Source organism: Neovison vison, chromosome 13 (genome assembly GCF_020171115.1).
Source record: "Neovison vison isolate M4711 chromosome 13, ASM_NN_V1, whole genome shotgun sequence".
Classification (NCBI taxonomy): domain Eukaryota; kingdom Metazoa; phylum Chordata; class Mammalia; order Carnivora; family Mustelidae; genus Neogale; species Neogale vison.
In genome coordinates, this window is record NC_058103.1 from 37,807,602 (window position 1) to 37,832,345 (window position 24,744).

At 40.1% G+C, this 24,744-nt stretch overlaps 1 protein-coding gene across 1 annotated transcript in view; it reads left to right on the forward strand.

The window, feature by feature from the left end:
- Positions 1-24,744, forward strand: part of KCNH5 (potassium voltage-gated channel subfamily H member 5) — a 290,625-nt gene that overhangs the window by 219,674 nt on the left and 46,207 nt on the right. Inside the window, exon 10 of the mRNA XM_044232335.1 lies at positions 11,245-11,441. Within this exon, the coding sequence (XP_044088270.1) occupies positions 11,245-11,441 (197 nt within the window). The remainder of the gene's footprint in view (positions 1-11,244; positions 11,442-24,744) is intronic.

Here is a 24,744-nt window from a genome sequence, read left to right on the forward strand (position 1 = left end):
TTGAAATAATTACGAGCTTAATGAAAAGTTGCAAAAATTATCAGGGTGTGGAGTTTGATATATATCTTTAGGTTTTCTGCTTTATTGAGTACGTTGACTGGGTCTTCCACCTGCATAAACTTTGGGAGGTATTTATAGGTTTGGTTTCAGACCACCACAAAAAAGCAGGTATCAAAAAAAGGGAGTCAAATGAATTTTGTGATTTCCCAGTGCATATGAAAGTCGTGTTTACTCTATACTGTAAGTTTAAGTGTGCAATAGCATTCTGTCTAAAAAAAAGGATATACCTGTATTTAAAAATATTTTATTGCTAAAAATTGCTAACCATCATCTGTGCTGTCAGCGGCTCATAATCACTGATCACCAGTCACTGTAACATCTACTAATACTGAAAAGTATCAAGTATCGTGGAAGTTCCTCAAGTGTGATAGAGATACAGTGAGCAAATGCTGTTGGAAAAGTGACGCTGATAGATTTGCTCAATGCAGTGTTGCCACAAATCTTCGACTTGCGAGAAAACCTGGTACATGGGTGGGTGTCCACGTGTCTCACTGCTAATGTGTTTTCTCTGTGTCTCCTTGCGTTGGCTGTAGTTTGTGTTGTTTGGTGGATGCCGCTGTGTAACTTGGTGCATGGATATTCCTAACTGTATATCCTCATAGTGAACTGTGGCTTTCAGCATTGAGCTGTGTCCTTTTTCATCAGGTCTAATGATTCTTTGCCTTCTAAGAGTCAGAAAGAAAGAACGTCTCTCACATCTGAGCATATGTCAGAAAAATGAGACTTTATCCTGTTAGGTCTGTAATCAAAGGAAGGGGACTGATAAAAAGCGAAGGTCAAGCAAAGCTTTATTTTGCGCCAAGTATCGAGAATCAAGCCGACTGGTTGGGGTCGCCTCTTTGAATCAAACTGACCGGTCAGGGTTGCCTCTTTATAAGAGATGGCCCTGACCGGTCAGTTTGATTCTCGATGCTTGGCGCGAAATAAAGCTTTGCTTGACCTTCACTTTGTATCAGTCTTGTTCCTTTGATTACGGACCCAACAATCCCAGTTGTCCTCATAGGAGAAACAAGTGGGCCTTGCTGTCTTTTACACTGATTCATTTGCAAGTTGAAACGTAGAGAAGAGAGGTCATCTTATTTTATTTTTTTAAAAGGTTTTATTTATTTATTTGACAGAGAGAGAGATCACAAGTAGGCAGAGAGGCAGGCAGAGAGACAGGGGGATGCAGGCTCCCTGCTGAGCAGAGAGCCCAATGTGGGGCTCTATCCCAGGACGCTGAGACCATGACCTGAGCCCAAGGCAGAGGCTTTAACCCACTGAGCCACCCAGGCGCCCCAGGGAGGTCATTTTAATTAAAATTGCCAAATGCAAAGAACAGCTGCAGTTTCATTCTTTTGGATCTTTGCCTCTAAACAGTCTCTAGGTAGGCACATAATTCTTTAGCGTGTCAAAAATGCTAAGTGTTTAATGAATAAGTTCTGAACCGTAACTAATTAATGGAAAGATAAAAAAAAATGTAGTCAACAAATACCTTCTGTTTTTAACACTGAAGGATGGCTTCAAGATGTTTTTCTAAATAGGGCAGGTGAACATAATTGCAGTTCATGTCTTTTTCCAAGTTGAAGTTCTTTCAGTTCCTACACCTCCACCTTTTTCTTTTCGACCTTCCCACTTTTTATGAAACACAAAGAATTCCAAATTAAGTTCATGATGCATACATAATATTTTATATCCTTTTCATAACTTCTTGCTTTTAAGTTCTTACCCTGTAATTACTTCATGTGAACAGTTTTCTTGGTGTGGCTAAAATAGCCAGGTTACTTTTAAGTGTCACCGTGAGGGATCTTGTACCGTTAAGGGCTGTAAAAGTGACATTTCCCTGTGAACCATACACCTGGCCCCCAAGATACTTGTTTTGCTGCACTCACCTTTTGTCTTTTCTGTGTCTACTGATATTAGGATCATCGAGTTGGAGGTATTAATCTAAAAACAGTCTGTATCTAAGTCTTATTTATTTATTTATTCGTTTATTTATTTTTAAAGATTTTATTATTTGAGAGACAGTGTGTGACAGGGAGAGTACAAGCTGGAGGAGGCGCATAGGGAGAGGGAGAAGCGGGTTCCCCACTGGGCAGGGAGCCTGATGTGGGACTCAATCCCAGGACCCTGGGATCATGACCAGAGCCAAAGTCATAGGCTTAATGACTGACCCACCCAGGTGCTCTGTATCTAAGTCTTATAATTATAAACTCAAATTCCCAAGAGAACTAGGCTCGTTTACATAGAGTTTGGAAGGAGAGGTTAAATATTGTTATGGGGCTAAAGAAGAGAATGTAAATGAGGCAGGGACAGACAGAGTTAAATAATGATATTCTAAAAAAATAATTTCCTGTACCTGAGTTAAGATTTCATTTTAATTAGAATCAGTTATTTATAGACATTTTTGCATTATAAAAGAAAACTTATAAATTATGATGCTCAAAATTCAAATTCTGCTTATTTTTATTCCAAAAAGAAAAAAAATCTGAGACGTGAATGAATATTTTGCTATTTTGAGAATCTGTGAAAATGTGACTTCTGTGCTACAGTTAAGATTTCTTCCTGTATACTTGCTATTAGAAGTCAAGTGTTTCTCACTTTAATCCTTAAAAGGGCTTTTCCCAAGCTGCAGACAATTATTTTCTTTTGCATCCACATTTCTGTGTTTTGAGATGTTGAATTATGAACCAGGTAGGTTTGCTGCACATATGCTGATGAACACAGTTAATTCAGACGACTCCATAAAGGTCAAACTAGTTATCTGCTTTTAAAAAATTTCATGCTTGTCTTATTTTAAATTTTTGAAGAAGTGATTACATACGTCATTTTTACATGGTTCAAATTATATACTTTAGTGTTGTTCAGTCTGTAGACTTTGGGATAAAATATAAATCTTTACAATCTGGTAATTTAGCCTCAACTCCAAATTCTCTCCCCATCCTTCTTCAAAGCTAAGTCTTGTTTATTCTTCCATCTAGTAATTTCTTTATCCTGTGCTTAATATCCCTTCCCGTGACAACTGCTCATAAAATTCTGCTCCTGGGCTGCGGCTGCCATTGAAGACCTGTTAGCTCACAATCTCTCACCCGCTTCAACCTCTGATTTTCTGTTATGTGGCCGCCAAAATAATCTTTCTAAAATATAATTTAGCTAGCCTTCTCATTGAGATTAATATTTTAAAATAAAAAAAATTATATATATATATTTTTTTTAATGGACTTTTTAGCAACTTGGGGAGAAAACATAGCTTCTAGGGTGACGGATGAGGCTATTTTGGTCTAATTTCCTTTCCTGCCTGACTGGTGCCATTCCCATGCCCTACCGTGTTTTCACAGCATTCTCAGTTGCGTGAAGATTCCTGGTACCTCCAAGTTCTCCTACTGGCAAGCTTCCTTGTTCACAACAAATCTTTCTCTTCTTTCTAGTTGTCCTGTCTCTTGCTTCCTCATGTTCTTTCATTCTTTCCCTTATCGCCCTGGTCTGGATTCGGTACCTCTAATCTGGGCTCCCGCTGCATGCCTACACAGCATTCTTAGCCATTTCTGCTTTTATCTTCTACCTGTTTCACTCTCTGTCTGCACTGTGAGTGCTTGAAACAGCTTGCTAATTTTGTATCTCTGTCATCTGTGATAGGACCCCTTAAATGGGTTCTCAGCAAGGTTCAATTATCCAGATTAGCTAGCACTTTATTTTGCCATTAAGCTGTTTTCGTCATTGTTTGTTTAGGGTACCCATGAAAACTATGTTGTGTTCTGTTGCCATTTTCTTTATGTCCTATTTTGAAATACTGACTACCCTCTGTTTTGTTTTCCTCTAAATGCTTATAGTAAAGTGCATTTCCCTAAGATTCTAGCTTTAGCATAGATCTGTTATGGATTGAGAAAACAATTTCCTACTATTTATCAGGCACTTGGAACAAAGAGAATATGGTGGGCCAAATTTTAAATATAGCAAATCACTTAATACTCTTTAATAAAACACTCCTTCCTTGTTCTTCATCAGGCACTCCCAGTATCAGGAAAGAATCTAATTTATACCATGGTCTTTGGCCATTGTAGGAAAACTTGAAATTATATCTATGAAAGGGGACTTTGCTTTGATTCCTGAAAATGGTATCACTTTCTCCATCAACTGGAATAAGTAGTTCTGCAAATCAGAATTAATTTTATTAGAAAATAAACATTTAAGAGTTAAAAGGGGCTTAAAAAAAGAAAAGAAAATTTGTAGTTAGTAACTGAGCCCCTTACAAGGCTTAAGTAAAATTTAAAATCCATGCATACATTTTTATTTTAATATTTTTTAATCAAAAGTATATTTTTAAAAATGTACATCAGCCCCTTTGAGAATTGTATTTAGGTACCAATAATCATCAAGTACTCATCATTTTTCGTGCATTATTATGTCAAATCATTTAATTAACTGTAAAGAGAGCACTTGCCGTGGTCATCTTACAGATGAAGAAGCTGAGCCTCTACCTTATCCGGTGATTCACCCCAGGTCATAACTGTTTTTAAATAGAATTTTGAAATTATACAATTACTTGGTTTAATCCTGACAGAAAATATAGGGCCTATATTAATGTTCCTAATGTATTTCCTTTTCTTAAAAAAAAAAAAGATTTTCTAACAACATTTTCATACCACTGTATATTATGAAACCCTTCACCAAATATTACCTGAGTATAAGATGGTTAATCGGCCATTAAGTATCTAAAAATACGGTCACCATAGGGACGAGTTAACGACCAGGCAGGTGGTTAGGAGTAGGGAGAATGGGCTCAGAGTTATCTCAGGAGCCTTCGGAACACAAGATGGGGATCTTAAATTCTGCTTACAGGTCTTTCCTCTGGGTCCTGGAAGAGCTCAGAGTCCACCGTATTGGTAGGCATTAAAGTGGAAATGAGACTTTCAAGGGTGCTCGGGGATTGCAAGAATGGCCACAGATCTTTGCTGTTTCTTCCTTGAAGAGAAGAACTTTATTTCTCCAATCCTTCCATCAGTTCTGACCTTGTGACTTGTCTCAGTTTTTCTGCCGAATCCTCTCTCCTTCCCTGCAGTGCTGACGTCTCTCGACAGGACAGGGCTGCTTGACCTGCTGTCCTACTGTGCTTCTTTTTCCTGAGGTCATGACCTCCACTTATGGAAAGCTTCCTTCTGCATTTTCCCAACTGTCTTACACGTCCGATACATCAGTGTCTTGTTCCCACTCTCCTTCCCTGCCTTCATCCCTTATTGATGGTATGATACTCTATTTTTAAATCTGCTTAGAGCTATTTGGCTCACTCTTTATGTAAACAAAAATTTATAAGCTTAATCAGTGATTTTTTTTTAGTAGGTAAGAATTATTTGCTTCTCTGAAAGTGTCTTCCAGTTTGTACCCATTATAATTGTTTTTTATTTCTTTTCAGCACAACAGTATTCATTGTTTTTGCACCACACCAGTGCTCCATGCAATCCATGCCCTCTCTAATACCCACCACCTGGTTCCCCCAACCTTCCACCCCCCACCCCTTCAAACCCCTCAGATTGTTTTTCAGAGTCCGTAGTCTCATGGTTCACCTCCCCTTCCAATTTCCCCCAACTCCCTTCTCCTTTATAACTCCCCTTGTCCTCCATGTTATTTGTTATGCTCCACAAATAAGTGAAACCATTATACTTTTTGAATTGAATGATGTTGGACATCACTGAAGATTGGCAGGCATCGATTCTAAAGGTTTTAAGAGGTTCTGTTCTAACACACTTATATAATTTCTTAATTTTCACACTCATCACTGTGTTCTTTCTTTTCTTTTCCTTTAAAACATTACTGTATGAAACTTGCTGTTGGTAATAGTCAAAGTCCATTAAAAATCATATAATTCTAAAACTCATAGTGTTATTCATTTATAAAGGAATATTTTTAGGCATGTGTATTCACAATAAAGTTTATGAGCCTAATGCAATAATTAATCATAGCGAAGGGCTGACTAATAAAATACAAGTGAATACAAGGATTGGGTCCATTCTGTAAAAGAATCATCAGAAAGACCCATCACTGCACCCCATAGGAAACGACCTAAGTTTCGAATGCTGTTTATTTAGGGATTCGTTGGCTATCCTCATCGATGAATAACCCGAGATGATTTTTATGCATTAACTTTAGTCCATTTCATTAACTTACCAAATAATGTGTCTCAAAAATTTTAAAAAGCTTTGGTTGTAAAACCAGCCCCTTTGGGGATCATAGTCCCTAAACATACCATGGTCCACATCGCTCCTTTGTGTTGTAACTCGTCATCTCTGTTTTGCCTTGACATTTTCCGGTTCCCCAGTCTGTGAATCTGAAACATTTGCTCCTGTTTTCCAATCCTGTTTCCTGTGGTTTCGAAGTGAAATACTTCATAAGACTTGATGCAAAGAACTGAGAAAATATAAATAGGACAAACAACAACTTTCATGTTGAGTGTGAGTTTTTCTACTAATTTTAGGGCTTTGGGGGGAGGTTAGTTTTCTCAGGCTCTAAAATGTTTATAGCTGAGACTACTTGCACCCAGTGAGAGCTGACCTAGAAACTAGCATCAAATATTCTGTAGCCACGAAGATGAACACGAGTTCCCAGCCCTGAAATGGTGCAGTTACTGGGAGACTCGACTCATAATCCCACAGCCTCGGTGTCATGTGCATAATAGTCCTTGAAGAAGGACATTAGCCAGCTCTACTGTGGCTGTGAAATTAATTAACTGATTTACAAGACCCATCTTCCAGAAGAGCCATAAAAGTTTATTGTGAATTGAGCGACTAGAAGATGATAAAAACAACTGGATAAAGCAAACACACCTTAAAATCATTGATTAGATTAATATCCAATCGATATATTGTGTACCCTAATGGAAATTCTATGTCAGAAGACAGTTAGTATTGCTTATTATGTAATGTGAATTCTGACAGTGGGAGCAGAATTATCCACATTTTTCATTTTTTCTAGGTTTCTCTAAACTTTTCTTAAGGGGAGAATCAAGGGGTAAGTTTTACATTGGTTGACTCAGTTAACTTTGCTGGTGCTTTTTAGTCTTTTAATGGGATTTGGAGTTGAGGCCCTAGATTTTAGTCTTTTTCTTTTACATACGGCATAGAAAAAATATTACCCTGAAAATATAATTCAATGACTTTTAGTGGGCTTATTCTAGGGTTATGGTGCACAGAAACCTTGAGATTAGTTTTTGTTCATCTTGTTCTCTTAAGGGTTAAAAGAACGGATGCGGATTCAGGGTAAGTTAATCACTTGGTCTAAGCCACACCCTTATAGGTGGAGCCCCACATGTAACTTGGATCCCACATTTCCCAATTTGTTCTTCTGTGTCTTTCTCCTCTTCTCCCCTTTTTTCATTCACACATTTTTTTTCAGTAAATATTTGTTGAACTCTTAAGATTTTTTATTTATTTTAGAGAGTGAGAGAGAGAGTACATAATGGGTAGGGGCAAAGGGAGAAGAAGAGAGGGGATCGCAAGCAGAAGCCCCATGGAGCATGGGGGCAGGCCATCAAGGAGGCTCAATCTCATGACCCTGAGATCACAACCTGAGCCAAAACCAGAAATAGGATGCTTAATTGACTGTACCACCCAGGTGCCCCATGAGCTCTTGAACTATTCTCAGCATTGGATGTTGACCTGAATGGATGAACCAGAGAAAATTCTCTGCCCTCATAAGTTTATATTCTAGCTTCATGCTATTCTTGTCACATCACAGGCTTTTTATTTATGCATGATACTAAAAAGATAAGTAATTTAAGTTTTTGGAGAGAAGTATGGTTAGAATTTTAATTTTAGCAGTTAGGTAAAATAAAATATATAATAAACATTTCAATGCCTCCATATTTTAAAATGGTCTATATATATTGGCAAGGGGAAATTGATTTGTATGTGGTGTATTTTTATCTATCGATGATGCATTCATCAATCAATGAATATTTATCCATTATTCTGTAGATCTATATACACATTTTTATAATGTAATATACTTTTTTATAGATTTTTATTTATTTATTTTACAGACAGAGATCACAAGTAGGCAGAGAGGCAGGTAGAGAGAGAGAGGGAAGAAGGCTCCCCGCTGATTGGAGAGGCCAATGTGGGGCTCAATTCCAGGACCCTGGGACCATGACCCAAGCCAAAGGCAGAGGCTTTAACCCACTGAGCCACCCAGGCACCCCAGTGTAATGTAATAATTTTTATAACTATTTCTCAGTTTATTTATTTTTAATTGAAATATAATTAACATATAGTATAATATTAGTTTCAAATATCCAATACAATGAGTATATATTTTTATACATTACTCAGTGCTCATTCAATGAATATGCTTATCATTAAATTGGTACTTCTTATAATGCAGTTAGAATAAATGCTTACAATTAGAATTACTTTTTTTTTAACCCACAGTCTTTTTTTTTAATTTTATTTTTTCAGTGTTCCAAGATTCATTGTTTTTGTACCCAGTGCTCCATGCAATACATGACCTCCTTAATACCTACCACCAGGCTCACCCAACTTCCCACCCTCCTCCCTGCCAAAACCCTGTTTGTTTCTGAGTCCACAGTCTCTCATGCTTTGTCTGCCCCTCCAATTTACCCCAATTCACTTTTCCTTTCCTTCTCCTATGTCCTCCATATTATTCCTTATGCTCCACAAGTAAGTGAAACCATATGATAATTGACTCTCTCTGCTTCACTTATTTCACTCAGCATAATCTCCTCCAGTCCCATCCATGTTGATATAAAAGTTGGGTATTCATCCTTTCTGATGGAGGCAATATACTCCATTGTATATATGGACCATATTTTCTTTATCCATTCATCTGTTGAAGGGCATCTTGGCTCTTTCCACAGTTTGGCTATTATGGCCATTGCTGCTATGAACTTTGGGGTACATATGGCCCTTCTTTTCACTACATCTGCATCCTTGGGGTAAATACTTAGTAGTGCAATGCAGGGTCATAGGGACGCTCTATTTTTAATTTTTGTGGAGTCTTTGCACTGTTTTCCAAAGTGGCTGCACCAACTTGCATTCCCACCAATAGTGTAAGAGGATTCCCCTTTCTCCACATTGTTTCCAACACTTGTTGTTTACTCTCTTGTTAATTTTGGCCATTCTAACTGGTGGAAGGTGATATCTCAATGTGGTTTTGATTTGAATCTCCCTGATGGGTAATGATGAACATTTTTTCATATGTCTGTTAGCCATTTGTGTGTCTTCTTTGGAGAAGTGTCTGTTCATGTCTTCTGCTCATTTTTTGACATGGTTATCTGCTTTTTGAGTGTTGAGTTTGAGGAGTTCTTTATAGATCTTGGATATCAGCCTTTTGTCTGTAGTGTCATTTGAGAATATCTTCTCCCATTCTGTGGGTTGCCTTTTGTTTTATTGACTGTTTCCTTTGCTGTGTGGAAGCTTTTTATCTTGATGAAATCCCAAAAGTTTACTTTCGCTTTTGTTTCCTTTGCCTTTGGAGACATGTCTTGAAAGAAGTTTCTGTGGCCGATTTTGAAGAGGTTACTGCCTGTGTTCTCCTCTAGGATTTTAATAGATTCCTGCCTCAAATTGAGATCTTTCAGCTATGTATAGAATAATGAAACTTGACCATACTCATATACAAAGATAAACTTGAAATGGAATTACTTGTTTAAAATTTAGAGAATGTCACTTACAGATTTCTGAAGTCAATGAATGCCAGTGGAGGTCTCTAACCTTCCTTGGAGGAATGCCTGGCTATCAGACAGTTGAGTTGTTGAACAGTGTCACTAACTAGAAGAAAATTCGGAAGTGTCCAGAAACAAATAAGATTGCTCATGATGAATTATATATCCATTAGGGTTATTTTATGCTGAGCATATGATTTACATGATAGTTTTAACCACTTACTCAATAATAGGCATTTTTCTGTTTCCATACCAGAGTGATGCATAGTTCTCTAAGCATTTCCAAACTGTCTGTGTGGACAGAAGCCTGTAATGTTATTCCCTCGACCTTAATCTCTGTGCCTCTCTCTTTCTCTCATTTCTCTGGTTACTGCTATCTTCTTTCTCTGCTTGTCTAGCTGGCCTGAAGTGTTATAAGATGCCTTTCTTCTTCCTGTTTTCTTGTTAGTTCTGGCTTCAGTCTTCATGATGAGAGCAGATACTTCCTCACCTCTGTGGTTAGAGTGTTGAAAGCATAAGTCTTTGGCACAGTGCCTTCCAGAAGATCTTTCCTGCCTGGGTAGACTCCTTGTTTGTTCCACTCCCAAACTTTCCCTTTCCTGCAGAGGAACAGAGAATGCAGTTGAGGAGACTTCAGAAGCCACGGGCTCTCATGCAACTGCCTCCACAGAAAGTCCTTTTGGCACTTCATCTCTGAGTGTTCCTTATCCCCACCTTGTCTGGGCAGCTAAGTACTCTGGATTTGGGGTGGTGAACTGTGGAGTTCAGGTCACCAGTGGCTGGTGATCCAAAATGAAGAGATGATTTCTGGGTAATTTGCAGAATTTAAAAAATCATCTTACTGCAGTAGAGCACTCTTCATGGAACTGTTGATAGCATAACAAACCTGAGTCTCCATGTGTTCCCCTGCTCAGCAACTTAAGCTTTATAGTTTTGATGGGGAGCACATCCCCCCACCCCTCTGGGCTGGGCCCTGAGGCCCTGCATAGAGTTTGGCTCAGGAGAGAGGAGAAGGCATCCTCAGGTAATAAGTCATGGCGAGTATTCGTCTGCCTGGAGCAAAAGACTTAGTTGCTGAATAATGTATGTTTAATATATGTCAAATCAGTTCCAGATTTATAAAGGCTGGAACAGTAGATCCTTATATAGTGCAATCTACTGTCATCTCTACAGAAGGAGCAGAAGAAAGAATGAAACTAAAAAGTCACCTTTGCTCCTTCTAGTCAGAATGGGAAAAGTTATGATGGCAGAAGATAATGAAACTATTTGTTAAAATGAGATTTTTGGCTTCTCTGTTGGATTTTATTTATTCATACCACTCGGGATTTCCATCAAGAACTGAATTCAGGGTGATGTTACTTTACATATTATATGAAAGTGTTATGCACTGTTACACCTATTTGAATGGGGTTATCTACTCAGGTTCTAAATTATGCGAGTTGATAAATACCATATATGAAACTGCGTAAAAATAGTGATTAGGATAAGAACTAGTGTAGATAGTTGAATCCATATCTTATACTATTTTCCAGGGAAAGGTGATGTATTTGGAGACATCTTCTGGAAGGAAACCACCCTTGCTCACGCGTGTGCCAATGTCCGAGCACTGACATACTGTGATCTCCACATCATCAAGCGAGAAGCCTTGCTCAAAGTCCTGGACTTCTATACAGCTTTTGCAAACTCCTTCTCAAGGAATCTCACTCTTACTTGCAATCTGCGGAAACGGGTATGTTGTGTGAATCTTCTTGCCCTTATTAGTATCTGTAGGGTTGATATGTCATGCTCTATTAGCTGAGAAGTGCAAGATGTGTTTCATTTTGCACTCATAAGTTCTCATTCAAGTAAAGTGATGTAATTTTCTCTCCCTTTTTTTTATATTTTGTTTACTTTTTAAGGAGCGGATTCTAGAGTACGTGGTTCAAGACTTGGGTCTTTATAATTTAAGTGTAAAAGGAAAAACAGGGTCGAAGAGAAACAAACTGTGCTCTAATGTAATTAGTTCTTGGGGTTTATAATAACTGCCATAAAAATAACACGAGTGTCTCTTACTTTATTATGTGGATTTTCTTTTTTTTTTTTTTAGGTTGGTAAGGTTAATCCAGATGGTTGCTTATTTTATATTCCTGACTATTTAAAAACCCTTTCTCATTTAATGATCAGTTCATAAGGCTTATTTCCTTGTGAATTCTTTCCAAGTATACTATCTTAAAAAAAAATAATTAGCCACACTGACATATCCTACAAATAGGTAGAGCAACTCCTAACTTTGCACTGCTGCAGCAACTATAATATTCATGGCCATTTTCTTTTTTATTGATGAGTGTGACACAAATTTAATTTGCATAAAGAAATCTCCTAGCTATGATTTATAGGTCATTGGACATAGGCTAGGACTCTTTTATTGCCAAAAATGAAATACGCATTTGGGCAACTGCACTTAAGGAATTTCATCAAAGATGATTGCCTGTCTATGGTGAAGTATTTTGAAATAACAAGCTTTCCCTCCCACTGGCCCCCTAAATAGAACCTTCCCTTTGTTAACACAGAGGAAAAAAGCCAAACCAAGGTACAGATCAGCATCTCTACTGTAGATACGAACATAAGCGAATCATTATAATTCCCTACTAGCAGGGGGTGAGGGTGGGGGCAGGTCTAGGAGAGGATATGACTGCTGGAGGCATGCTCATACTAGCTGTGTCGTGACATGGGATCTATATTAGAATAGCATTTTCATTTTCTGTTTTTGTTCTAGTAAATGGGTATTGAGCATCCACAACCTGCTAGACAATGTGTAAAGAGTTTTTGCAAGCACAAAGACTAACTTGAATCCCTATGCTGAAGGTGTGAGTCCCTTTGCTTAAGCCAGGTGTGAACATTCTATTCTACACAATAAGTGAAACATATACTTGTACAAGTAACTGAAAGTGGAGGTTAGTGATGGATGTGGAAGTTAGTGATGGATATGGAAGAGGGCTGCCGATAGGAACTGACTGTGGAACTTTCTTGTTTATTCGTTAGGGAGTGTGGAGTCTCGTCTAATTAGAAGTAAGTCTCCTTTGCTCTGTACTCTACCTTCCCCAATGACGAATTCCTCTTCTACAAGGCAGCCCGTTGGATACTTGAAACTCTTATATCTTGTTAAGTCTTCTCCAATATAAATTTTTCCAGCTCTGGAGTCTTCCCACATACCACAAGATTACCGAAACCCCTATCCATCATCGTTATGGTCCTCAGGACAGATCTTATTTGTCACTGTCCTCCTCGAAGCATGTTGTTTACACAGTATCTCATCTGATGTTTATAATATTCCTGTGGAATAAAGGACAGTTATTTTCCCTTCAAAACACATGAGGAAACTCAGGGCCAGAGGGATTAATTTCAAATCACAACTGATATATTCGCAGTGCAAGGTCTCTAGGAGGGATAATTAAGATAACTCACCAGCAGAAAATAAATTTTGGTTCTTCAGAATGAGTTTATCACAAAGCTCTCTCGCCTCTTTTTATGTTCTCTTTCACACATCTGAGCATGTGCACCACACACACACACACACACACACACAGAGTTACGAAGGCGGAGTGCACATATTTCTGATAAGAGAAGCTAGAGACAGAAAACTCTGTGTGTATGTTTTAAAGAGTTTATTTATTTGTTTAGAGAGAGAGAGTGGGTGGGGGAAGGGAAAGGGAGAGACCATTTTCAGCAAACTCTCTGTTGAGCACGGAGCCTTATATGGGGCTTGATCCTACAACTCTGAGATAATGACCCGAGCCGAAACCCAGAGTCGGATGTTCAACCAACTGTGTCCGCCCAGGGCCCCTGTGTGTGTGCTTTTTTTAACAGGACCCAGAGATGGGGCCCCCTCCGTCTGCAGGGGCTGGTGCACAAGTGACATCAAATGGCTTCTTCCCTTTATAACCTGTTCCCTGTTACAACCTGTGTCACATTTTTATTTTTTAATAATTCACCCATCCTCAAATGATGGATGGTCTCAATAACTTGGCAAAATGTGGGGATAGCTGTACTGTCAGTCAGTGTCACTTCATTCTCAGGAAAAGAAAAAGTATTCTCATAAAAAAAAAAAAATACCCGCTGAGAAGATATCCTCCAATGACTCGTGAGAATAACTACCCTTTTGAGAGTCTCTTTTATACCCATGCACTTGAACACATTTTGTATATAACGACTGACCTTATGAAATTTCAGTCACCCGCAGATGAAGCATCTCATTCCCATTCCATCGACGAAGAGGCTGACATTGTGAGAATGGGAGCGCTAGGTGCCAAAGAAAGTATGCCTCAGGGTCTGAATTTGAATCCATCTCTGTCTGATTCTAAAATGCAGATCTTAGATGCTATCATTTTGCTTTGACTTGCCAAAGTACTTTTTTTTTTCCCCACAACAATATTCCACAGAGACACTCTCAACAATTTATCGTTTCTCATGCACAGTTGCTTTCGCTTTGTTCCCCGTGGAGCTATGAATAAAAGGGTATTTTGTTCTTATGGCAGTTACAGCAAGCATTCTTGCATTGAGTATTTTTTGGGAATTGGATATTTGTTGTGAGTTCTATGATCAAGACTGTGTCCTTAGTATGCTCTTGTTATCTCATAGCTATCAGAACCCCTAATTAAGGGTGTGTTTCTTGTAAGCCGGGGGAGGGCGTTTGGAACCCAGGTGCTCAGCGGTCACAGATTACAGCTCTGGCCACAGGAGCGCGTGCAGTGTGGCTGGGTGGAGGGCTTAGCACAGTGTGGGATTCTTGGTGGTCTCCATTGTGGGAGATGTGGCAACACTTTAGCTGCCTGCCCTCCCGTCTCCTTTACGGAAGAGTAAGAGATTTGTTATGCCAGCATAGTTCCCACTAACCATCCTTAAATTCCTCTCTATAAAAATTCTAGAACTAGAACCATAATTTCATGCAGTAGCTACAGCAGGGGTTGGCAAACTTGCTGTGTCAAGGGCCATCATTCAGTAGATATTTTAGGATTTGAGGGCCACAGAAGAAGCTCTGTCTCAACTACGCAAGCTTGCCATCGTGTGAAAGCATCTGTCTTAGCTCAGGGTACCCTCATAAAATACTGTAGGCTTAAACAACAGGAATTTATTCCCCGCAGTTCTGAGAAGTCCAAGATCAAGGTGCTGGACCCAATTGGGTACCCCAGGGAGGACTCTTTTCTTCCTGGCTTGCAGACCTTTGCCTTCTCACTGTGTCCTCACATGGGCTGTGAGTGAGAGAGAGTGAAAGGGAAGGAGAGAGGCAGGAAGGGAGTGAGAGAGAGAGAGAGAGAGGTGGGGGGAAGAGACAGAGAAGGAAAGCGATCTTTCTAGTACCGCTTCTGATTAGGGCAGTAACCTCATCATGAGGACTCTACCCTCAGGGCCTCATCAAAACCTAATTAACTCCCAGAACCTTTTCTTCAGATATCATCACAGTGGGAGATTAGGCCTTTAAGATATGAATCTGGGGGGAATACAATTCAGTTCAGGGCAGGAGCCAAAGAGAGTATGTAAGCAACTGAGCAGAGCTGTGCTTTAGTAATACTTGACATAAACAAGTGGCTCGCACAGGCCCTGTGTCCATGGCTGGAAGGAGAAGACGGGAAGTTAGCTAGGGAGCTCACGAGTCTGCACACAGAGTTCTATACGCTTGTATTAGAAGCAGATCTACCACTTGTCACTCAGAGGTGATCATGAAGTGGAAAAGGCCATCCAGCAGAGGTGGCTGCAGGAGGCAGATCAGTAACAGCCACGGGGTGGGCCAGGCGCATGTGGCCGTGGAAGACTGGAGTTCACACCACCTGTAAGGGGACGGCTGCCGCTCAGTCCGCTTGCACGCTGCCTTGGTGGAATGCCAGCCCAGTGTGGCGTGGTCTGCGTATTTTTTTTAACCCAGAGAAGCCAGAAGTACACATTTTTATGCATAAATCACATTAGTTTGGTAACTAATTTGCTTTATTTATTTATTTATTTATTTATTTAAAGGTTATGGTCAAATAGGGGCGCCTGGGTGGCTCAGTTGGTTAAGTGGCTGTCTTTCGGTTCAGGTCATGATTCCAGGGTTCTGGGACTGGACCCACATCAGGCTCCCAGCTCAGCAGAGAGCTTGCTTCTTTCTCTTCCTCTGCCTGCCTGTGAATTTGCATAGGAAAAATTACTACTTCTATTACATCTTTATTTTCTTTAATTTCTAAGTGAAATGAAGCTTTTCCTTCCATTATGAAGGTTGGGAACAAACTACAGTATTAGTAGAAGTACCAATAGAAATCATAGATATTTTCATATTATATTGTGTTTGTTGAAGTATTCAATAATTATTGTAGTTTTATAGATGTGCTCCTAAGATGACATTATTTATTGTGTTAATGAAAAAAAAAGTACATAGATTACTATTTTGTGAATTTTTTTTTTGAACAAATTTTAAAAATTTATATGAAAGAGAGTGAGCCTGTGAGAGCATGAATGCAGGGAGAGGCAAAGGGGGAGGGAGAAGCAGACTCCCCTCCCTGAGCAGGAAACCTGATTCAGGGCTCAATCCCAGGACCCTGGGCCTGAGCTGAAGGCAGACGCTTAACCAACTCAGCCACCCAGGCACCCTACTATTTCATGAATTATTTTTTAATATTTTGGTAACTGGATTTCATTATAATGTTTTTCATTTGCAGTACTATGTATTCTATTTTGTGCATTGAAAGCAACTTTTCTGAATTGAGGGCTGTTCTACAGGCTTTACTAGACTGCTAGAGATTACTATTCCCTGTATGACAATCAGAAACTAAACTCAGTTGATCAAAAGGACCGGTTCGTGTGGTTTTTCAGTAATCAGAACACAATTCCATAGTTTTCAGTAAGTTTAAACATATTCAGAAAAGGAGAGCAACACAGGAAGGTTGACTCACTTGTTCACTTTATGTATTTATTTACTTAATTAATAGAAAATATACTGGGGCACCTGGGTGGCTCAGTGGGTTAAAGCCTCAGCCTTCAGCTCAGGTCATGATCCCAGGGTCCTGGGATCAGGTGGCACATGCAGCCCAGGTGATATCTATATTTTAAAGGATTTTAATCCGATTTTTAAAGCCATTAGTGCACTTCTGCTCATGTTGCAGAACTGCGATGCGATGGGGTTTATCATCTGTGTAAAAAGAGTTAACATAGCAGGTTTGGCCGCTGTGCTTTGGAAGACCTGCTTATGAAGCGGGGCCCTTGGCTTGGCTGGCTTCCGGGAACCTGGGTTTCGGGAGGGTTCCTGCCGGGCTGGTGGGTGGTAGTGCCTCACTGTGCCCACACTGTTTATTCAAACAGTGTGGTCTGTGCTAAACATTTACTTATAGCTACATTAAGTGTGGTTGGGGTTTTGAGTTATTTCTAAATATTACCTCCTCTTTCAAGCTAGCGTGAACATATTTTCCTCCAGATGGACTATTTAGATAAGAGGAGTATGGAGTTTTATTTCTATTTTTGGTACCTCTTCTGACAAGACCCTTTGACAAAGTGTGGCTCAGAAGGTATTGGTGGGCTCAGTGGCTATCAGTATATATCGTTCATGGGCTTACTATAAACCTAGGGGGCATGGAGATAAAAGACCCAGTGCCTGGTCTCTGGGGGCTTGCAGTCTAACAAGAGAGTCAAATAAATCCTAACAGAGTCTGGTAAGTGCTGTGTCAGAGTTACATTCAGGGTACATGGTGGAGAGGTGGGGAGAGAGGAAAGGAGTCCACCTAGCTCAGGGAGGACGCAAGGAGACATTTTAGGAGGTGATGATGATACTGGCATGATTTAACTATAATGTTCTAGAGGAAGGAAGGATCTTGTAGGTGACCTGGTCCAACTTCCTTTGCAGTTGAGAAAACGGAGACCCAGAGAATTAAATGACTTGCTCAAGATCGCTTAGCAAATTAGCATCAGAGCTGGGATGGGAATCCCAAGTCCTTTGAATTCCATGCTGCTGGGATTTTTTATCAGTTAGCCTCATTGGCAAGCCCGGTGTAGAAGATTGTGAGTAAAATGCAACACTTGATTGTGTTCATTTTTCACAGGGAAAAAGAAAGGTAGATGACATGAGCTTGCATGTGATTCAAAGATTGATTTTAATGTCTTTCACGCCATGATTCGGGATAAAACTAACAGCAGAGTCCCCAAACCAAGCTGTACGCAGTGTTCAGAGTTGTGAACAGGACTCCCCATGTCAGCACGGGCCAGTGTGCATGGTGTGGCCGCAGCAGGTATGTCACTGGCATTGTGGAGGGTCTCATTTTTAGCAAAAGCATGTAAGTTACATATCAGTCCTGTTTGAGAGGTATTAATAGGATGAAACACTGCCTTACTGATAATGCTGTGGTTGTGAACCATTCTCTGCTTTCTTGTCAGTACTTTTAAGAACTGTACTGGCTGCTGCACCAGTTAGGATAAACATAGATAAAAAGAAAACTTCCCACATTAAACAAAACTTCCCATTTTTTTTTTCCATCTTTGTGTTTTGAGTTATTTTCTTAAGGGTCTAGTATTTTCACATTAGAAGTTACAAAAAATATATTGACAAGTTTACTGCTCAATTACTTATTAGTGCAAAAACTGTTCATTAATGATAAAAGGGGAAGAGGGAGAGGAAGGTAGAATGACTGGAAGAAAGAAATAAAAGAATAACAAGTATTTCCACATAGAATTGGGAAAATATGAGACCTGACAGCAGGAGACAGGGAGGGAATGAGTTGGTACCGAGAATGACTCATTAGGAATGAGAAACAAGATTACCATGTGGTCAATTCCAAAGATGCAAATGAAGGTATTGCTAACTGAAATTTGAAAAGAAAAAAAAAAAGTAGTTAAGATTGCCCGATGTCGGGTGCCTGGGTGGCTCAGTGGGTTAAGCCGCTGCCTTCGGCTCAGGTCATGATCTCAGGGTCCTGGGATCGAGTCCCGCATCGGGCTCTCTGCTCTGCAGGGAGCCTACTTCCTCCTCTCTCTCGCTCTGCCTGCCTCTCTGCCTACTTGTAATCTCTCTCTGTCAAATAAATAAATAAAATCTTTAAAAAAAAAAAAAAAGATTTCCCGATGTCAATACAGACCGAAAATTGGGTAATATACTGAGCTTCCCTCTTAAAAGCCATATCTATTATATTAATGAGTGTGAACCCCTCTTGTGGTTCACGTTGAGTGGTCATGGCCAGGGGACTCTGTGTCTTTTCATTCCGTGGCTCTGCTGAATTTGTTGCTGGTGTTGTGAAAATTTCTAAGCCAAATGGCTCCGGAGACAATGTTTCTCATACATCTACTACTGCAATGGAGCAGATCCCCTTGGACATTGATCAAAAGTGATGCCACACTGACACTTGCCCTCAGTGGTGGTCTCAAAGAAACATTGCCATGGAGACCCATCTTGCTCCTGGTTTACACTCCTTTTTACCAAACATCTCGATGCCCTTTAGTTCAGATGCAAGCCAATTCAGGATCTGTTAACGATATTAATGTATCCCTTGGATTAATCTGCTCAGTGTGCCATAACAAAATAACACAGACTGGGTGGTTAAACAGAAAGGTAGTGTCTGACAGTCTGGGGGCCAGAAGTCCAAGACCACAGCGCCAGCAGGGTTGGTGTCTGGTATCCTTGCGTTGCAGGTGGCGCCTTCTTATGTGTGCTCATCTGGCCTTTCCTTTGTGCGTGCATGTGAGGAAAGAATGAATGAGCTCTCTCGGGTGCCCTCTTATAAGAACCTTAATCCCGATAGAGCAGAGACCCAACCTTATGACTTCATTTAACCATACTGTTTAATTAGAAGCCATATCTCCAGGTATATCCACACTGGGAGTGGGAGCTTAAACACATGAATTTTTTTTGTTGTTTTAAATTAAATGTGTAGGAGCAACTTTGAGAAGTATTCTAAAACCAAAACTTAGAGCTGAACTAGGTCTGTGTTACTGGAGACATGTAGCAGCATCAACATTCAGTACCGATTTTTGTTAATATTTAGACCAGGCATCATTATCAATACTAGCAAAACATTCTTGGTCTCCTACAGTGATTTAAGAAAGGGTTTCCATTTAAACAGAAAATTTCCCCCAAGAATGATGAATACACACTGTAAATTGGAAAAACAGAATATAGAGGTACTTCTCCCTCTACCCTGTCAGGCCGGCATCCTTTTCCACAAATGGCCCTGTTCTTAGTAGAGGGTCACAGAAGCTAGCTGGCCATGTTATGGGTAATGGGAGCACCTGTCCTGTATTGTAAGGTTACAAGAGAAAAGAAATATTGGGTTAGGTTCACTCTTGCAATAGCACAGGCTCGGGTCTCAGTAAATGCTTTTCTTTCCAGAAAGCATTCTTATCCTGGTGAATCCATTGGCACACAGTGTCTTTCTTTCTGTAGGCGGTGAAGCATCTTTGTAACAAGTTACCTTTTATGGATGGAAAACAGACTAGAATCGGAGAGCGAATGGGCTTTGAGTCCTTGCACGGTGGACGCGTGCTGCCGACTACGTGTCTCTCAGGGGTCCATCCTGGCATCTTTGAAGAAGGGCTCTAGGATTGTCATAAGGGTGTGTCAACTTCACTCCCTTCTTTTCTTCCCCTTTTCTCCCATAGCAGCTGAAACAAAATATGGGAGTGCCTTCCTGCCTCAAACCTTCAACTTTTGTCATCCCATTAAAAAGACATCACTCAAACACTGTTCACACTTGGAACAAAAGCTCATACGCTCTCCACAAAAGTCCGAAGTGTTCATTAGACTCCGTGCTTCTCTCTCAGCATGGATTGTGGTCCTTTGGTTTCCTACAGACATTTTTGTTTTTTCAGCTCAACAGTGAGCTCCTCAAAGTAGGTATTTTCTGTGATCTCTTTATTGCCAATGAGCAGAATAGTGCCTGCTGTGTCATTGAATGGGGGAGTCGGTGAATGAAGGAGAAGGAAGCAGACATACCGGCCAGCACAGTTTTGATCCTCGCTGACTAGAATAATCACTGTCGTCCAGAAAAACAAATGATACCCTTGACCATTTTGGCAAAGAGCCTTATGAGATAGGATTATGCAAAGGGCCATTACTAATTAGTGTTAAAACACAATTAGAGTTAACGTCCAGCTGCAGCTTTGAGCCACACATGCTGGCAGATTCCTCACAAGGCAGCCGACTCTGCAGCCTGTTCAGAGCACAGCAATCTTGACCTCATCCTGTGAATTCAGACCACCTGATGGCAGGGGACTTGGAAGAACAAACTTGTTTTCTCGGTTTCCTTTGAAGAATCTGCATACACCCTTGGATCTGAGCAGGGGGCTGTTAGAATTTTCATTGCCTTCACTGATCATCAGGCTTGCAAATTCACTGTGAACTCCTGGGCAGCATCTCTGCGCTGTCCTCAGCGGTGACTTGTAGCAGTTGCCCCTCCAAACTGATGGAGCTCGCTGCCTTGCAATTTTCACACTGCACAGGCTGTCTCATTTGAGCTTCAAGTCCACGCTTTAGGGAAGGGAGCTAGGAGCGGTGAGGGGCTTGCTCGTGGCCACACGGCTCATCTGATCGCTGCTCTGTTGTTCCAGCCTCCGTGTCTCAGCTCCAAGCTGGCTCACGTTCCACTGATGATGGTTATAAGAGGCCGACTTTCAGCAATTCCAGAAGTTTATCATGGGCATTTAGAGGAAGCAGAGACTTCATTATGCAGTCTTTTGATTCCTTAAGCTGCTTCTATTCAGGGCTCTCTTGATCCGCTTCCAGATCTGCTTCCAGAATAAAATCTTTTCCACATTTAGTTACCAGGACGTAGGTTCACAGATCCCTCCATCTTCGGTGATGCCTCCAAAGCACTACATAAGGACAGAGTTTCTCAAGTTTCACCCCGGGGTGGGGGTGTGTGTGTGGTGGGGAGCAGGATTCAATCATTTAGCAACATGTTGGACAGTAGATTATACAGTCTGTTTGACAGCTCCTATTTGCCAAACTGGAGTTTATTTTTATTGTAAGAAAATATGTATTCTAATAGTAAATGAGGGGCATGAATAAACCTTTAGTATCATCAGAAGAGTATTTAACTAACATAAGAAGGTAGGTATTTTATAGATCAGTTTTTCTTGGGAATCTTCAAAGTAGCCAACCATCCACTTGAAAAATTTTTTATTATTTTAGGGCTGAATCCTGCCTGACAATAGTGCCTTTTTAGCGTCATGATAGCTGGATACCAGACTGTTCATTCCATGTATCTACCACTTCTTAATTTTCAACCACTCATGTTTGATAAGGGGCCTCCAGAAGCACAGGGCTTTCATACCATCTTCATTGAAAGGAAAACTCTGCTTTGAATAAACAAAGCAAGGATTTCTATTAATAGTAAGACTGAAATGTATATAATAGTTGCTTCCCCAGTTCCTTTTGGTATTGATTTGAATTTTGAATACATGCAATTTTCCCTGTACTACTTTCTTATGTATCTTTTTCCTTCTCTGTTGTGGAGAAAGAAGTCAATGGATCACCACTGTGGTTGTTTATATAGTATACATATATGTGTATATATAGATAGATGTATATATATATTAAAAAATACAAAATATATGATATATAATAGCTGTGTATTTTACATATATGTTACATATATTTATTTTACATATGTGTGTGTGTATCAATACACACACAAACACACAGTTTGGATCTGTTCACAGATCTGTATTTCAGTATATTTTCAGGCAGAGCTCTTTTGTCAGGGGTGGGGTCCTCCCTCCCCAGTCCCCAAGATAACATCTAAATTTGATTACATAGTTTGTCCCTGTAGGGATTTCTTCCCTTCACTTATTGAGCTTAATTCACTGACCTGGCTTTTTCTGTCCTCTCAGAAGCCTGAGAAAATATTGAACTCAATAGACATGTATTCAAAAGGTTTCCATGCTGATTCTGAGAAGTAGCTTTTGTAACACTTTACAACAGATTTTGAAAGGTTGTTCAGAGGAGGGGTTTCAAGATGTTTACAGTGAATTCAGTGAATTCAGACTATTGTTAAAAAAAGTAAAATAGGGCGCCTGGGTGGCTCAGTTGGTTGAGCAACTGCCTTTGGCTCAGGCTGTGATCCCGGAGGCCTGGGATCAAGTCCTTATTGGGCTCCCAGCTCCACGGGGAGTCTGCTTCTCCCTCTGACCTTCTCCCCTCTCATGCTCTCTCTCACGGTCTCTCTCTCTCAAACAAATAAAATATTTTTAAAAAAGTAAAATAAATGTTGCATTAAAATATATCAACATATATAGACTAGAAAGCATTTTAGAGCATTATATATGTTTTGCAAATGAAAAAAAAGTGGAGATCTGCTCTGTAGTTAGACTGAATTCTTAATGTTAACTATTAGGACCAAAGTAGTATATGTCTTCCTGGAATGTCTGTCTCTTTTCCCATCTGAGAGTTGCATTTCATAGATTTTGACATTCCAATCAAGTTATCTTCCCCAAAGGAATCAAATCAAGTCTTCCTACCAAATAATCAGAGACACTCAGATGACCCAGAGACTACAGTAATTTCTCCCAGAGAAAATCATTCATTTTCTGCCTCTTCTTTCTGAATCAGGTTATACTTGATTTACCCAACACTTTCAGAAGTTGGCATTTGATTTCACTGGAGTTTGCCCTATGTCCCCAGTTTGATCCTTCAGAGAGTGATGTCATCTGTAGGAGTTCAGCAGAGCTGCCGTCCCCAAGGAAACTCACCGTGTGGGAGGCAGACTGCAGAGTAAAGATGGTAACTGCTCATTTTGCAGGTCAGAAGCTGCTAGTTTCCCCTGACAGCAGCTCACGGAAGTAATGCCGGGCATTGCACAGTCTGGGAATTGTCCAGCTGTGACGACTTTATGTGGTTGTCAATGGCATCATAATCCCAGCATGTTAAATGGGTAATAGGTAACACAGGTCCTTTGGGAGTTAGTTTCTGGTGACAGGAAGACACATACCCCTTCTTGAGTGAGAAAAGAGTGTTTCCTAATGTTCGGAAATTGAGAAACCAGGATGTGGAATGACCCACTTAGCCACTGGAGAGTGCACTGTTAACGTGGGGAAGGGTCTGCTGTGCCAGGAAAAGCCAGCACAAGAGATCAGATCCGGCCTTCTGGATTTATAATTCCATCAAATGAGGCTGACTGCTGGCTTGTTGATAGCAACATTTCCACACCTGACAGTCACGGAATGGCTTGTTACTGTAATCATCAGGAAGACTTTCTCCATAGGCTGTTGGAAGTGGGAATGGGGGTGTAGAGTCAATGCAGCTTTATTCTAATGCAGCTGATTTCTGAAGTCTTTGCAAAGAAGGTCGCAATATGGCTTTTCGCCCTGGTGAAGAAACTATGAAGAGAGTTGGATTCGGTTGCTTTGCCAGGCTGAAAAATCTCTGTTTTGGGGCTCCTAGGTCATTCTGCTTGGCATATTCCTTTTAGAAGGGTGTTTTTAATTGTGAGCCAGCAATTCTATGGAGGTTGACAATGTTAATGAAGCTCAAACAATGCTGAGAGAGAAAGAGAGAACTTTAAAAATTCAAAGAACCATCAAGACAAGTCTGTCAGCAGGAAAGACTTGCAACAAATGTAATTATATGAAAATGTATCTGATGCTTGAGGGTAAACTGGCTTTACTATAACAAACAGCATAAAAGACAGGTGAATTTCAAGTTTTTGAGTAAATTTAATAAAACAAACCTATCAGTCTCTTTCTGGGAAGCACAGGCATCTCAGTATTTTCCATGGTCGAATATCCATACCCCACAAATCAATTTACCATTGATGTCATAGAACTTCCAGTTATCCAAGTATTTTTTTCATTTTGTCCAAATCCCTTTCAGAAAAATATGACCAATTTAGAAAACTACTACTTGTAGTGGTAGGAGTCTATAGTCAGCTGTGTTCTAGTCTGTCAAAGATGCAGCTGATTATTTTGATTAAAGAGAATCAGAGATGCATTTAATACCACACCAAAATAAAACCAAACTAATGTGAGTGATCAGGGCTATGATAAAGACAAACTATAACCGTTCATACAGCAACAAAAGTGGTTGTTTTAAATGGTAAGCAAGGCCA